Below are 15,898 nucleotides of genomic sequence, written 5' to 3'. Positions count from 1 at the left end.
GAATTGACTAGATTGTTTAAACAACCTGTTTTGTTCTCTTTGTTTTTTTTCCTCTTCTGTACCACGAGTAGTGTGTTCGTATTTAAATGACTAGACCTACAGAACACTAAGCTGTGAAACTATAGTTCTTTGTTTTCCTAATCTTTGGCTTTGTCTCAGTGGGCCAAGAATTACTTAGCATGCATGGAGCGTACGAGACAGAATGAGTAGGTTTGTTCTACCATTCTCCTCCAGCATTAGGAGAACACTTCCTTAGCAAAGCGAGATATTCAGTACTATTTAAGATGTAATCATATGGCTTCCAAACTTGTGTTGGGAATGTTATAGATAATCGGACAGTAATAGATGATATTCTTGCATCATTTTATTAATGAAACACCTTCTTCCTTTTTCTTCTCACTTTTTTTCTTCCCTTTTCTGTGCTCAACTGGCCAAGTAGACCATTAGAGCGTGCAGGCATGCTCAAGCTCAGACATAGCCTCGGCTGTTTCAGTACGCTGGTTCCCTGGGCTGAGAGAGCTCCCCTGCAGCCTTTGACCATCCAGCAGCCTGATCCTACCTCCTGGTACTCTGGCCTCTGTCCCTGCCTTCCAGGCACAGTGTCCTTTCTCTTTCTCTCTGCTGCCTCTTTCCCTCATGCACCATCTGCACAGGGGTCGTTGAAGGCTATGCATGAAATGCTTTGAGTGATGAAGAAATTGCAGATAGCAAGTAGAGAGAGTTGTGGACCAGTAAGAGTGCCCATTCAGCTGAAGCTCCTAGTATTGATTTACTGGGGAACAGAATCATAGCCTAGAAATTGCAACTGTCTCCAGTTTAAGAGATTCTCCTGTCTCCATTCTGTATTGTCTGTCAATATAAATTAACTTATGACAACTAATAGCACAGTATGCTGTTGCTGGTTTTGATGCTGTTGCAAAAATAGCAGAATTTTCATGGTCCCCAACATGCAACATTCAAACCTTGCAGTGTAGGCCTTTAACTGTTTATATAGCTAGTGTGTTAAACAAGAAGATAATCTCTATCTTGGATCAATGAAGAAAGACTTATATGTAAAATGGTTATACCAGTGTCTTTCACCTTGAGCAAAATATTGTTTATTAATGCCTAAAATGCAACCAAATTTAAACATTCTTTAAAAGAGAACTTTTCAAGTTCTAACCCCAAACATTACTGCCAGTGATAAATATCAAAATCAGAGGAAGAGGTTACCTCAAGTCTTCAGTTATTGTTGATGATGGATTTTTGTTTTCCTCCAAGCTATCACTACTTGAATATCTTCCTAATGTCTTACTGAAATGTGTGTGGACTTATCAAACGTGTCAGCTTATTTAATGAGTGTGCAGTGTATAGGCTAAAATAACGCCATTCCTCTGAGGCATGCCAAAAACTTGGCAGCAAAGCCAGAGAACTGGAGAATGTGTTATGAAATATGTATCTCTAATACAAGTTCTCTTTCATTCAAGTAATTCTTACAGTTTTTTCCACGCTGTTAGTGGAGGGTTTAACTAGCAAACAGGTTTTTATGTGAGTTAAGGTACTGTTAAGTGTGTCTTCCAGGGAGCAAATTGTTAACTCAATAGCAGAAAGGGAATTACAGTGAACTTGAAGTATAAAGAGATCTTCTTCCACTTTTAGTTATTTGAAAGGACTTGTGATTTGAGACATACGGAAGTACTCCCTTTTTTAAAGCAATTTTTCCTGCATCGCCCAAATGACCCCAGTGTGTTGCTTCCTTTTCAGTGCATTTGTAACTGATGTATTTTTGCACCTTTGGTATTGCAAGATAAATGCATATCATTTGATTGTGGGTTTGTTTTTTTTTTTTTCTTTCCTTCTTTTTTTTGCTTGAAAGGGCAATGATGTATCATAATCAATAGATGCTGAATATTTTTCTGGTATGCTACTGCTTTGTGATTTTTTTACCTTAAGATTGCACTGTGTTAACTAACTTATAATGTTGAAGTTGAGTCTTTAAAGCTTAAAAACGAGTCTTTTGAAATTAGACTTTTGACAGACCATACTAATGGAATGCTTCACAAAAACTTATGGTCAATAGTTTTAAGATGTATTTTGAACAAACCAATTTTCATTTGGTATATAATTAAGAAGTGAAATCTGTGAGGACTAATGGAGTCTGTAGTGATTTCATTAGTTATCACTTTTTAACTCAATAGCTTTACTGAAAATTTAGCCTAAAATGTACACACTGTGAAAGTAGTTCGTAGTTTGGAGATGCAGGTATTTGTAAGCTGCTGTATGAGCATTGTGCGTTGTTCGTTCATTGTGTTTAAATTCATCAGAGAAGACAGCTTGGCTTTCTTCGGTTACCTTTATATGATGTTTTACCTTTAGTTAAACTTTACCAAAAAAGCAAGGTATGAATTCTCTATTGGAAGCTTTGCATACACCATTCGCAGTAGGTGTCCTGCCTATCGATTTGTGAAAGGGAAAAAGGGGAGCTGCATGCATAACGCTGCGTTCCTGATTTGCACTGAAAATGGACTGATATAGGTATGGAAATGAATGTTCTTGCAGTTGGGATGTGTCCTTAGGCTGCATCTCTGCAACAAACTAAAGAACGCTTTAGGTCCAGCTGTCGACCCCAGAGAAACACGTTTCTTAGAGAGATCATTCAAAGTTTAGCTGAGAAATGATGGGTTAAAAGCTTACAGAGGTCAGACTTCAGATCTTGCTGCCAAGTGTTTAGAATATAGTTTTTTGGGTTTATTCTTTTTTGGTAACATAATACAAAGAAGTATTTTTTTAAAAGACTTCTACTTTGTAACTTACCCATGGAAAATAAGCGCAGGAAAGTTTTCTGTATTGCTTCAGAGAGATAGACAAGACGGTCCTATAAATATCTGCTCTTGAGTCTTTAAATATTTTTGTTAACTGTTTGGATGGCAAAAATTCAATTCTGAAACATAAAATCATTTGAAACACCTTTGGTTTCTTTAACTCTTTTTCAGACATTAAAGGATATTTGTAGTTGCATAGATCCTTAACAGTCTAAATACTTTTTTGCAGAAAGTTTCTTTGTTCCTAAGTACCTCTGCATCACCATATTTTGTATAAGTGTCTTCAAACTGCAGAATCTTACTTTACTTTGTGCCTGACTTACATGAATCAATTTACTTGTGCATGCTCTCACATACATAACAGTAATACGTTGATCCTACGCAGACTGAATAGAACAATCTGAGCAACTTTCTGCAGCCACTTAGAGACAAATTGTAGCATTTGAATCATTTTTAGGAAATGCCAATGTATGAATTAATGTGCAGTTAGTATTTGTAGACATGTGTTTCCATAACTGAGTACAAATTGAGACTTTTTTCTGACAATATTTGGTATAACAGGTGTGGACGGTTATTCCTTCAAACAAACTTTGATCAAAGACAAATCAAAATAGAAGAAATAACTATTTATTAAGGTTTTTTTTTCTGAAGTCATATAGTATGGTTATATACAAGCTTGTGCTGCAGTGTACAAGGGAGTGTTTAAGGAGGAGACACTAAGCTTCACCATAGTGTGTTTAGGTTTTTGTGACTCAGTTGTTTGAGGGAAATAGTCACTGACTAGTGAAATCGAAAAGGAAAGAGAGTCTTTACATGTAGAATAATATGTTGCGTTTTTTTGCAGCTATATACCATGCTCCGAGAGAATACATGTGGCAGTAACAGAAATGGCAGCCTTGTTTCCAAAAGTAAGTGCCTTTTAGTGTTAAAACTAATTTGGCTTTTTTTTTTCTCTTTGTTAGTGAATTTTACTGCAGTAAATGAAAACCAAAACCAGAAGGTAGGAAGAAATGACTAGGTATTTTTGTCAGGTGTTGCATCTTTGTATTTATTACCATGCTGATTGGAAAGGGTTAATCTGTGAATCCAGGCCCTAAAGCTGAAAGTTCAAAAGTAAAATTTAAAAAGTACAATTTAAAAAGTACATGCAGTTCCCCTAAAACTGGAGGCAAAACGGGCACAAACTGCAACACGGGAAGCTCCATCTGAATATGAGGAAAAACTTCTTCACTGTGAGGGTGATGGAGCACTGGAACAGGTTGCCCAGAGAGGTTGTGGAGTCTCCTTCTCTGGAGATATTCAAAACCCGCCTGGACGTGATCCTGTGCAACGTGCTCTAGGTGACCCTGCTTGAGCAGGGGGGTTGGACTAGATGATCTCCAGAGGTCCCTGCCAACCTCAACCATTCTGTGATTCTGTGAACTTGTTTTATCCACTCCTACCCCATATCTGTGATTGTAGTGATTGCTCATAACATCTCATACAGCTCAGAGAGAAGTCCCAGAAAGCACAGAGCCCTAGCAGCAGATGTCCTATATTAAAGAACATTTGTTCACAACTGCTGGCTAATTAAAAGTGATCCTAAAACAGTTTTGTTCTGTCATCTACTTCAACTTTTTCTTTCCCTTCCCAGAAACCCAAATCTGAACTAGTAAGGACTTCATTGCGTCTGCTGACATCTAGTGCCTACAGACTCCAATCTGAATGCAAAAAAACCCTTCCTGTGGAGACCTGCCCTACCACAGACATCCAGCTGGTCACTCAGCAAGTTATCCAGTGTGCATATGACATTGCCAAGGCTGCTAAACAACTGGTTACCATCACAACCAAAGAGAACAACAACTGAGTCACACTTGATTTTTTTAGTCTTGTTTTTTTAAAGGTTGACTTTCAAATATAGGTGTGGAACTATTCAAATTTTTACTAGAAAACTAAAGGGGCAAAAAACTTTTTTAATTCAGTATTATTTTTGCATGTTTTCTAACAATTTTAATGATTAATTTAACCCACTGCCTTATTTTGTGCCTGTGTTGCCAGTTTAGTTACAGATAATAGCATGTTGCAAATAGCTGTTGAGCCAATATCCCATACCAACATTGTATCCAGCTCTTATAAGAGATTTCCTTAGGGCCATATTCTGCTTTCGGATATTGCTTGCACAACTCCCGTTGAAGTCAGCTGCACATATCAGAGGGCAGAATCTCGCCTTTGCTCTGTACATCCTGGAGCCTCGCTTGCAGTGAAACCAGGCTCTGGAGGCTCCAGAACATAACTGCTAAACAGCAGAAAGAAGTTTTGTAGTCCTTCTGCTAACGGAATACGGACTGAGTATTATCTGTTCCCATATCAACTGTTGTGCAATAATACATTTCTAGTCTGCTGAAACAATAGTAGTTGTGGGCATCTGAGCTTACTAAATGTAACTATACAAGGTCTTTTGTCACTTTATCTGTTTTGGAAGGAATTTAAAATTTAATAGTTATTTCTTTTAGTTGTCACTATGCCATTAATATATATGTTTGATGTTACTTTAGGGCATTAGTGGTTAAAATATTATCCTTTGTTTCTGATTTAGTAACTCATTCTGAGGTTTCCTACAGAATTTTATTACCATCTAGTGTCATCTTCAAGGCAAAATTTTGTTTGTAGCAGCATTGTTTAATATCTCTCAAGAAGCAATTTTACTGAAGATCTCTGTGATAATTATGGAAAAAAAAGAAAATTAGAAGAGTGCCAGTTCAAAGGAAGCTATGTCTGCCATAGTATATTGCCTTTGTACCTTAGTCTATCTAAATGTGAAATGTTTTTATATCCAGGAACTTTCATGCAAAGTTTTTGAAATTTTACAAGCTACATGTGGAATAACTCAAGATTAGTCACCTATCAGAAATGTAGATAGGTAACAAATGTCAGTGTATGTTTCATTTTTTTTCAATTCCTAAGTTCATAAAAATTTCCCAAAAATGTGTAAGTCCATACTCTCAAAAATGATAGTTCCTTTAGGAGTCTAAATTCCATGGAGAGTCAGTGTTATTTTGCCTCCTAACGTGTCCCCTCTGAAAGTGTGCTGTCTTTTTCAAAGAGCCTGCCACGCCAGCTTGACTGGGAGCCACTTAAAGCAGCGCTTTAGCTGAAAATCAAACTTACCAAACAGAGACAGATGTCACATGTCAGTAGTTAATATAGGAAAGTGTTTTACCTTACCAGCTTGACCCTAGAGCTCTTTCAGTGGTCTAATGGTAAACGGCAGAAGGATCATAACGGACAGATGCAGCGCTGTTGTCTGTAGTGGGGCTGCACAACAACGAGGATGGAAGTTGATCTTATAACACTTTTTCATCTGGTCGAGTGTTGTGACAACTTTGCTCACTTTGTTGCTCTGCAGGCGTTGTGGAGTTCAGAGGAAAAAAATCTTGATTTGTTAACTGAAACGAGGGAACAGATGAGTTGTAGTCGGTTGCTTTTTCAAAGCAAAACCCCAGTAAATGAGTATTTTGATATTTTTGATGCTACAAGATTTCATAAATCCCGCATGTCATGCCTATTTACACATAAACATGGCAAAGCTTGTGAAATGTGAAAGTTTTCCACCAAATAGAAGACCTTTCCTTGTTATAAGTAATCTTATGACTCTTTCCTCTAGTTCCAAAAATTATAGGACCACAAACTATACGTATATTGCTATAATCCCTGCCCTCTCTGTGTTAGCCAGCGGTGTAAGTGTCATCATATTGTGGTCTGTCTAAATATGTGAATATTCAGCCAGTCTTCACTGCAACACTTGATTCAGAAATGGCTATCTGCGGTTCCATAAACAGGTCTAGCATATTCTAGCCTTATTCTTTAAGGCTTTCTGGTGAAAATCTGCCATGTTTAGGTTAACAAACAAGAACTAAATTTCAGTGGTTCTTTCCTTTTAAAATCATGCTTGCGTTTGTATATACATACAAACATTGCCCAAGTGCCACAGTATTGTTGGATTCTTAAATGTTGTAAATAGCTGCCTTTTTAAAGTATTTTAAGTTTGAGGGAAGAGGGAGGGAGAGAGATTAGATGAAAACAAAGTAAATTAATCCTCTTCATGATCTGTCTTTTCTTCCTGCACTTCTGAATCCTAGAACTGTTTCTAGATTTGCAGGAATGCAGACAGGCTGGGATTAGAACTGTGGAAGACAAACACTTATAAAACTGGTTTCAGAACTATCAGTATATTTCATCACCAGTATGTAACCTCCTTTTAGGATTTTTTTTCTATTAAATTGGCATAATTGAAAGGTAGAGAATGGTATTTTTGAATCTCTCAGGACATAGTTATATGCTTTTCCTTAACATATCCTTACCTGATTTCCAGTTATCAGTTGTTTAAATTTACCTCTGTGCCAAAACAAAAGCTGACTTTAACTGCAAGCCCTTGTTCTCTCTACACTAGCTACAGATTTTCTAAAATAATTGTGGAACTAAAAGAATAGTACATTAGCCCTCAAGTTATGTAGCGCTGCAGGTCAGAGGAGGCTGCAATACCTGAAACAACAAAGGTGACTTTTATTTTATGATTTGATCTCTCTTTTCCCCCCCCCCCCCCCGTCCTCTTTACAAAATGCTGCATAGGAAAGTGAAAATGCCTTTTCACAAACTTGTATTTATCAGTGTCATTCTAGCTGTACATTCTGACTTAATCTTTTGTTTACTGTATTACTATAAAAATGCTAAAATACTTTCAGTGTGTAAAATTATTTTGGGTTATTTGACTGCTTGTTTTGTGAAGAAAAGATATTGAAGAAGTTCCATTAGTTGAGTAAAGGCTACAGTGCTAAAACAGCATGAATGTCGGTAACACTCCCATGGCAGCATGACTTGCACACTGTGGCAGGGGGGACAGTGCACACTCGAGTCTGCTTTACCGGGGGAAATGCTTGGCCCGGGCTTAAGCTGCCATTGCCCACGATGACATCAAGGAGTCAAGTGCAATATCACTAAAACTCACACACTCCTGTGGTTGCAGCAGTTTTTTAATATAATGAAGCTAACGGTTGTTCAGCTTGCAATTATTCATTATTTGTAAAAATAAGGAAAAAAACCTTTATTGAAGTCTTCAGCACCTTCTGAAAAGGAATTGAACTGACATGTAAAGAAGTAGTGCCACAGCATTTATTATTTATCTATCATCTCACTGATTTGCAATATATGTTTGAAGCAACAGCTGGGCTTCTAGGGCACATACTGCTTTTCAGAGGCAGGAGTCTGACTTTAAATACAAAACACAACCCATAGTGCCTGAGAGTTACTGTTCTTTCATATTTTTATGACCAAACTGCAAGTTTTATTTCCTTTGCTGTTCTTCCGGTTGAATGTTTTGACTCACTGTAGCATATACTAAAATAAAACATCACAACTCCTGAACATAAAATAACTGAAGCAGTTCAGGGTGGAGTCCTAAATGCATGCTCACATCTCTGAATTTATTAGAGCCAGTAGAAATTTGATCTTGTGTTCAGATAAGATATTTGAAAATATTTAGCTGTGGCCTATTTCTACTCCGTTTAGTCTTGGAGTCATTGTAGGCTATTCCAGAACCATCATTATGTAAGGAGTTCCTTGATTCCTCAAAATTCTTTTTGTAGTATGCAAATTCATTTAGTGCTCATTCCTCAAGGAATCTTCAGGTCCACGCTGCTTTTGGATGACTGTAGAGCTAATGGGGTCAAAACAAAGAAAATCATAAATACTTTAAGGGCTCTAGAATTAATCTTCCACCATTAAGCATGCAGAGAAAGTACTTACAGTACAGAAAGTCTTTCAAGAAAAATCTATCAGTAACTTTTAAGAGTTGATTTAAGGCAATACAATCCCCTTCCACACTTCTCTGGTTCTTGTAACTACTATCTAGTAAATTACTAAGAAGCTACTCTGTACAGTAGCTCATCGTTTAGGATGAAAAATGTGATCTGCTTGGCATGAGGTTTTTAAGCAGGGTAATTCATATACAGCTTAGTTTTTGGAACCAAATGTGATAGAAGAGGGAAAAATACTGAACAGCTCTGAGATGCACTGTAGCAACTGTTCTATTGTGGCTGCTAATGGCTAGAATAATTAGAATGTCATTTAAGGCAGTAGCAAAAAGTCTGCCTCAAAAAATTGAGGAAGTTATGACTTTAATCATCAGTATCAGCAAAAGAGAAAAGCATTTCATGAGACAGAGCTCTAGCGTTCTGTTAAAAATAGCTCCAAGGGAAAGAATGGTTCTAGCATTCTCCTTTGGCACTATAGGGCAACTAAGATACAGATTAGAAATAAAAATTCTGCTTTCAAGAGGATTGTCACCCTTCCTGATATGCTTAAGTGTTATGATGATGTGTAAGTATAGGATTCCCCCATTGCTGCTATTTACCCTGTTGCGATAGCCTTGCTCAGCCATGCGCTTGGCCTCTTGCTGCACTAACTCCTCACAGTGCTGCTTTATTAATCTCTCCTCTTCTTCTTCCTCTCTCTGGCGCTGCTGCTCTTCTTGTTCTTGTAAGTGGCGTTCTGTCACCTAAGGATAGCAAAGATGTGGGCTATTAAAGCTAGATCACAGACACACGGACTCGTCTAGGAAGTTGCACTTGCATTGCAAAGCAGCACTCTGTAGCAATAAGGTTTCTAAGACAACAAGGTTTAATGAGTGTACTGAACATTGTCTGCCCGGTCCTTAGCTAACGTGTTAAGGGACAAATCCACTGTGCATTTGGAAACTTCAGCAGAACTGGCTAGAGAGTCTGTTCGTCCACTTAGATTCTGAAACTTCCTTAACTGACCTCTCAGAAGCCAAGCTATTCTCTGCTATACTACTTTTCCATGTACTTTCCAGAAGCAATAGCTAAGTAAGTGTATTGCAACAGCACCTCGTATACATCTGGGGTACACACCTGAAAACTGAACCATACCTGAGCTTCCAACTCCTGTTTGCGAGCTGTCTTCAATTCCTCTTCTTGCTCTCTCTCTCGCCTAGTCAGTTCTTTGGCCTCCTCAAGTTCTTTGATCAGTTGCTCTCGATACTTTACAGACTCTTCTTGGGCCCGTCTGTTTAACTCCATCTTTTCTTGGATCTGGCGCTGTCTGCCTGCAAGGACCTTTTTGGAGTGAGGGAATTAAGGGAGAAGACATCAGTCAAGAAAGGGGTCAAACTCAGAAGCAAAACTGAAGAAATCTCAGTGTAGACAGTTAAAACAGTTCTCAGAAAATATATTAACACAAATAATAGAAAACTCTGTCCCTGGTACTGAACTAATCGACAGGGGTTTGTAATCCTCAGGACTTTTGCTTTAAGTAATACAGCTGGAATGTTGGCTTCATAGAAAGGAGAGAGACACATCATTAAAAAAAAGTCATCACCTCACTCATCAGACGATCTCTGGCCTTCTTTTCTCTTTCCCATTCTTCTTCCCTCTTTTCCCATACTTTTTTAGCTTCTTCTCTAAAGGGGAGATAAAGAATTATCTCTAAGGTTTAGCTTACAGTTCAAAAAAAATGTATACTCCATGGTCACAGACGAGCTACCCTCTACTTTAGAGAAGCACTTGATGTTTTTTTTAAGCATACATAGACTCACCTAAAAATAGTCTGTAGCTCTGCTTCTCTCTCCTTTTCTAACTGGAGTTGTTCCTCAATGACACGTTTCATCCAGGCAGCATCTGCGACAGCCCGTTCTCGTCTTGCAGACTGGAGGCGCTGATCCTCATCTTCCTTCTCAAGGAGGGCTAATAAAATTTGCCTGTCTGTCTCCTAAAGAAAAGTCGAAAGATTAACAGCAATCCAACAGGCTTAACCTGTGTGCAAGGCTTCTCCGTGTAAAAATTATCAGTGACACAGTGTCAAGGGCACGCTCAAGAAAACACTCAGCCTGGCAGCTTCTCTGTGATCTTTGTGCTCCAGCCCCCTTCACAAGCCAGGAGGGGCTTGCTGCCTAATTATCCGTAGGCATAGGAGGCAGACGCATGAAACCCAAGAAACAAGCTTCTTCAGTGCACACTATCTATAACATAAATGAAGGGGTATCTCTTCTTACCAGCTCCTCTTGTATCTGCTGGGCACGTCTCTTTAATTGGGCATTACACTGATGCTTCAAAAAGCGACTGAAAGAGGGAAAAAAAAAGAGAAAACACTCAAACTGACTCTGCAGCCCTATATTATTATATACCAATATTCAGTATTATAGGCAATAGAGGTGGAGATGCTAGCAGCTCCTGCTACTTCTAATATAAACAGAAATAAAGTAATTGCACCAACGTAATTTGCTCATTTGCTGTTCTAGGTGCTTCCATCAAAAAAACCCAAATATTTAAAACCTACCACTGCTATTTGCAGTATCTCCTCATGCAGCGAGTACTATTATGGACACAGGAATAGATTCTATTCAAGCCCTACTGAGATGAGCTACACGCTATACTGTACCCAAGCTCCATCTTCTTTCGGTGCTCTTCCATTTGTTTCCTTTCTTCTTCTAAGTTCTCCAGCTCCCACTTCTGCTTTATTAAATTCTCTTGTTCTTTCTTCAGTTTTGTTGCCTATTATTTTAAAAAAGGAAAAACAAACAACAACTAAGAAATAGCACTTTAAAGAGCTAAGATATCCCAGAGGGAGCCTTTGTACCAGTGTTTGTACCATGTTTTACCACCAGCAGCAGGAGTGGTTCCAAGAACTTGACTCCTTTGTAAGCAATCAAAATCCTCACTGCAGTAAATATCCCACATTAAATTCACTCCTGTCTTACGGGCACATAGCACAAGAGAGACAGCGAGCAGCTCCAGCTGAGCAAAGCCTTCAGCATGAATGTATCACAGTTAGAAGTTTCTACCAATCTTTCTCATCTGATGCAACACAAAACGGTGATCACGTTTCAAGGGGAGCAAATAAAGGCTACTAGATTTCAACGAATATGGCAGTGACAAGGCAAAGGTCTACATCACTAACAGAAATGTTATCACAGCTAGCTTTGTTCCTGATGCAATCTAACAGAAACCTGGAAGGAAGAAGTCAGGTCAGTGCTGCTGTATTTGCAAGCAAAAAACCAAACTTCCTTCTCAAATGAGGGGAGACAGGTTACCTCTGTCTCCTGTAATTTCAGTTCTTTTATTTGTTGAAGTAATGCCTCTGCTTGCTTCTTCTCTTCCAGCTGGCGCTTTTCTTCCTCTTTTCTCATTCTTTCCAGTGCTTCCTTCCGTGCAATTTCATATTCATTTTCAAATCGTTTTTTCTCTTCTTGTTCAGTTGCTTCTTGCTTATCAAGCCAAAAGAAAGCATAGCATTAGAGGTTAGGCTAAACACAAAGAAACAACTTCTGGCTCAGGGAATCCACAAATCACAAATTCCTGCAAGCTGAAATGTATTTGGAGAATGTGGAACAAAATATTAGGAAAGAATATAAGGACAAAGCAAGACAACCTGATGACTGCAGTCTGAAAGGAGACATTGGACTAGACAGATCTTTAGTGGGACCCCGCACAACTCTGCTGCTAAGCACAGGTGATGTGGTGTTAGTCTAATGATGTTTTGTATACAAATACACTCAGTTTCTTACAAAGACCTACATTATTATTTTCATTAGTTAACTGAAATGTTTCTGTAATTGAAGACCTTTATTATTCTTTCAAATCAAAATTATTGTATCTAGTACTTGTATATTCCAAACACCGACTTCTTGAAGTTTGGCACTCGGTTGTGTACTGCAGGTAGGTGTCAAAGATGAGCACCGAGTGCCACACAGAACCATGCAACGTGTGTTTAGCAGACACTATCACTGTCTTTTCTAGGAGACAAATAGTACGTATTTGTTAGCTAGGAATGATGACTCTTAATTAAAAGCATCCTTCCTGTTAACAACTCCTGTTGTTCTGTGGAAACCAGAACTTCCTGTTGTTATGGGAATGAGCAAGGCAACGTAAGTCATTATTTGATAACTGGTATAAAAACAACAAAGAAGCAGGCAAGTCCTCCTGTTCCTTACACATCTTATTCACGTCCTTACAGGAAGGCAAATGTCTGTGAACTACGTTAACAGGCACATACTGTAAAACATACATCTGCTCACAGATACCAGGATCCCACCGAAGACCACCAGTGACCGCAACCCCAGAGTGGTCCCAACGTACCTGCTTTTTTTGCATTAGCTGATCACCCCAAGCATCTATTACGTGCTTCTTGTGCAGCTCTGACTCAATCTGGAGAAAACAACATATGCAGCATCACCATTAGTGCCAGCAAGATCTAGATGGGATGCTTTGGAGACCCCCCTGGCACGTCCTTAGCCCCAGAAGTCCCCATGGGATCTCCCTCTGCAGCGGCACAGATCGTCCGGCTGTCCTCAGTCTCCACCAGACTGCAAGCCGAGGCCTGATGTTGCATGTCAGTTCTGGGAAACAGTGCAGTGATACCGAAACTAGAAATGCGGCAGCTGGAGCAGGTCAGCAGAGAAAAGAGGCACTGCAGACATTTCAGGTGTAGCTCTAAAAAGCACCTAAAATAATTTACACCTGAATTTTATCCACCAAGTATAGAAAAAATGGCTAGAGCTGTACTGCTGCAAAACCTCAGAAATCTTGCTGCAAAGCTTTTTTTTTTTTTTTTAATAAGGCAGGAATCTCAAAAAAATTCGGTTACATAAGCCACAGGCACTGAAAATCCGTTCTCAGTGTCAGAACAGATTTCTCGCTGCTTTTGAAGAATACGTGCTTTGAAGTGAGTTCTTATACAGTTAAGCCATTTTACCTACTTCTTTGTCTTTTGCTTATCAGAACGTATACCAACTGCTACGCTGCGATTTAAGATGAACTACAATAGTAGATACACGATGATGTTCAAATGTTAAAATCTGGTTTAGTAAGTGCAAGACAGCAGGGAATAGGAAGGAAATAACGTCACCTCCCGGAGTTCAGCATTGTTTCTCTTCCAGCGCTCATACAGCAGCTCCTCAGCAACCTGAAAACACGAGAGTCGGACTGTGTTAGAACACTAAAACCTCCCAGCCCAGCCGCTCGCTGGGAAAGGCCGCGCAACAGCGCAAGCAAGGAGCGATGCCCTCACCTGCCGCCGCCGCCGCTCCCGGGCCGCCCGCAGCTCCTCGCTCCGCTGCCGCATGCCGGCGGGGCCCGGAGCCCGGCCCCGGCCGCGCCGCAGCTCCCGCAGCTCGGCCGCCAGCGCCTCCCGCTCCTCGGCCAGCAGCTGCCGCAGCCGCGCCCGCCGCTGCTCCAGCCGCGCCGCCGCCTCCGCCGCTGCCTCCGCCGCCTCCCGCCGCGCCGCCGCCGCGCTGAGGCGCGCACGGCGGTCGGGGACCCCCCGGGACTCCGGTCCCCTCCGGTCTCCCGTTCCCCCCGGTCCCGGTCCCCCCCCACTTCCCTGCCCCCCCGGTTCCCTGCCTCCCGGTTCACCCCGGTCTCCGGTTCCCTCTCCCCTGGCTCCCTCCCGGTCTCTGGTTCCCCCCAGTTCCCTGCTCCCCCGGTTCCCCTCTGTCTCCAGACCCCGTTCCCTCAGTTCCCCCCGGTCTCCCCCTATCCCCTGCCCCCCGGTTCCGCCCGGTATCCGGCCCCTGACCCTCGGTCCCCCCCGGTCCCCGGACCCTGTTTCCCGGTCTCCAGTCCCCAGAGCGGGGGGAACTGACCCAGCTCCCAGCTCCTGCTCCCTCAGCCCCCCTCGGTCTCCCCTGCCCCCCGGTTCCTCCCGGTCCAGGTCCCCCCGGGCCCCTGCCCCCCGGTTCCCCCCGGTCTCCGGTCCCCTCCGGCCCCCGCCCCCCGGTCCCCCGCCGGTACCTCAGCGGGAGGGCGCGCGGCGAGCTCCACTGGGCCTGCTTGGCGCTGCAGAGCCCGGCGTGGGCGAAGTAGCGGCTGGCCCGCTCCCACTGCAGGCGGCTCCGCGCCGCCAGCTCGCGCTGCCGCGCCCGCTGCCGCTCCAGGACCCGGCCCGGCGGCAGCAGCGCCATGCCGGGGCCGCGCGCCGCCGCCGCCGCCGCCGCCAACGGCCGCGCCGCTATGGCAACACTTCCGGGGCGGCTACGGGCGCCGCCGAGGGACAAGCGCGGCCGCCGCGCGGTGCGACCCCGAGCCCGGGCCCTCCGCCGCCCCAAGGGGCCTGGCCGCCGCGCTAGGACCCAGGAGCGCCGCTCCCGCGCGGCCGAGCACCCGCCGCCCGGACCTGCAAAACCTGCAGCCCCTTCTGTGGCCCCAAATGAGGCGATCCGCCCCCAAACCGCGCCGGCCCCTGCCAGCGGGCACCGGCAGACGCGCCCCGGCCGCAGAGCCGCGCCGGCACCTCATCCCGCCCGAGCCCTGCGGTTTCTCCTAAGCGCGTCTGAGCCATTTCAGCCCCTAGAGTACGTAAAAGAGTGATTTAAAGGGCTCACTGATCTGGACTATTTGAGATGCCTTCGATACTTACTGCTATCTTGGGCGTTTATTGTGCCTTAAAACCTTACACCGCTTTAAAGCTTCCAGCAGTTTAAGTATTTATTGTGCTGTAAATATTTCAGGCGGGTTAAAGGTTTATGTTTCCGTCAGCCTCAGAACTGGCACCAGCTCAGCGCCACCTGCGGAATTTCATCCCATCTTCCGAGACACAGAAGCTGCATTAAAACAACAACGACAAAAAAAAAAATTGATAATTTATTATTAATCGGAAATGTTCAAATCGCAAGTTACTGAGCCACAGGGGAGTCTGGGCTCGGGTGCGCTGCAGCGGTGCTCCGGCACGTGCGTGCGCCGGACCGAGCGCTTGTTCCGTGCTTCGCGGCGTAGGAGTTGGGGAGGCGGCTGCAGCCGTTAGGGCACGCGGGTCCCCTCTCGCGCCCAGGGGAACCGCCGCGCGGCTCCCGCGGCTCCCGCCCTTAATGGCGATATTGTGCCAACACCCTCCGCACGCTCCTTCTCAGCCAACTGCTTTTTTTTTTTCTCCACGTGAGACAAATGAACAAAGATCAGTATCGTCCCATGACTTGTTTTTCAAGAACGGTGTCGTAAAAAAATATCTGGGCCTCTGTCACTGACAAATGCCCTCCCCAAATCTAGTCTTAATAGATTTATTTAGTTTTTCTGCATTTCTTAACATCTCTTCTCCCTCAGCTTTCATTTCAT

The 15,898-nt window shown here is 42.7% G+C and overlaps 2 protein-coding genes across 5 annotated transcripts in view; one reads left to right on the top strand and one right to left on the bottom strand.

Annotated features, from left to right (window-relative positions):
• Positions 1–7,518, top strand: part of GIT2 (GIT ArfGAP 2) — a 34,368-nt gene extending 26,850 nt beyond the window's left edge. For all 4 annotated transcript variants that reach the window (XM_067307366.1, XM_067307368.1, XM_067307367.1 and 1 more), the window contains 2 exons: positions 3,646–3,709; positions 4,435–7,518. In XM_067307366.1, the coding sequence (XP_067163467.1) occupies positions 3,646–3,709; positions 4,435–4,647 (277 nt within the window). In that variant the 3' untranslated portion in view covers positions 4,648–7,518. The remainder of the gene's footprint in view (positions 1–3,645; positions 3,710–4,434) is intronic.
• Positions 7,519–7,792: 274 nt separating this feature from the next.
• Positions 7,793–14,762, bottom strand: TCHP (trichoplein keratin filament binding). Its single transcript, XM_067307369.1, has 12 exons — positions 14,582–14,762; positions 13,860–14,082; positions 13,698–13,754; positions 12,929–12,997; positions 11,884–12,057; positions 11,232–11,344; positions 10,846–10,912; positions 10,390–10,562; positions 10,173–10,254; positions 9,725–9,910; positions 9,190–9,333; positions 7,793–8,493 (listed from the first exon to the last, which is right to left on the bottom strand). The coding sequence occupies exons 1-12, from the start codon at positions 14,749–14,751 to the stop codon at positions 8,461–8,463; spliced, it is 1,491 nt and encodes a 496-aa protein (XP_067163470.1). The 5' UTR covers positions 14,752–14,762; the 3' UTR covers positions 7,793–8,460.
• Positions 14,763–15,898: the final 1,136 nt, after the last annotated feature.

The sequence above is a fragment of the Apteryx mantelli genome, chromosome 17, assembly GCF_036417845.1.
Source record: "Apteryx mantelli isolate bAptMan1 chromosome 17, bAptMan1.hap1, whole genome shotgun sequence".
In the NCBI taxonomy this organism is placed as follows: Eukaryota; Metazoa; Chordata; class Aves; order Apterygiformes; family Apterygidae; genus Apteryx; species Apteryx mantelli.
This window is presented reverse-complemented; position numbering and strand designations above follow the sequence as displayed.

What these genes read in the sequence shown, in the direction of transcription:
- TCHP (XM_067307369.1), bottom strand. Translation starts at nt 14,751, where the DNA reads ATGGCGCTGCTGCCGCCGGGCCGGGTCCTGGAGCGGCAGCGGGCGCGG. An exon ending in CGAAAGAAGATGGAGCTTGG is followed by an intron (nt 10,913 to 11,231) that starts GTACAGTATAGC and finishes TCCCTCTTTCAG; the next exon opens with TCGCTTTTTGAAGCATCAGT. An exon ending in AACAGGAGTTGGAAGCTCAG is followed by an intron (nt 9,334 to 9,724) that starts GTATGGTTCAGT and finishes TGCTATCCTTAG; the next exon opens with GTGACAGAACGCCACTTACA.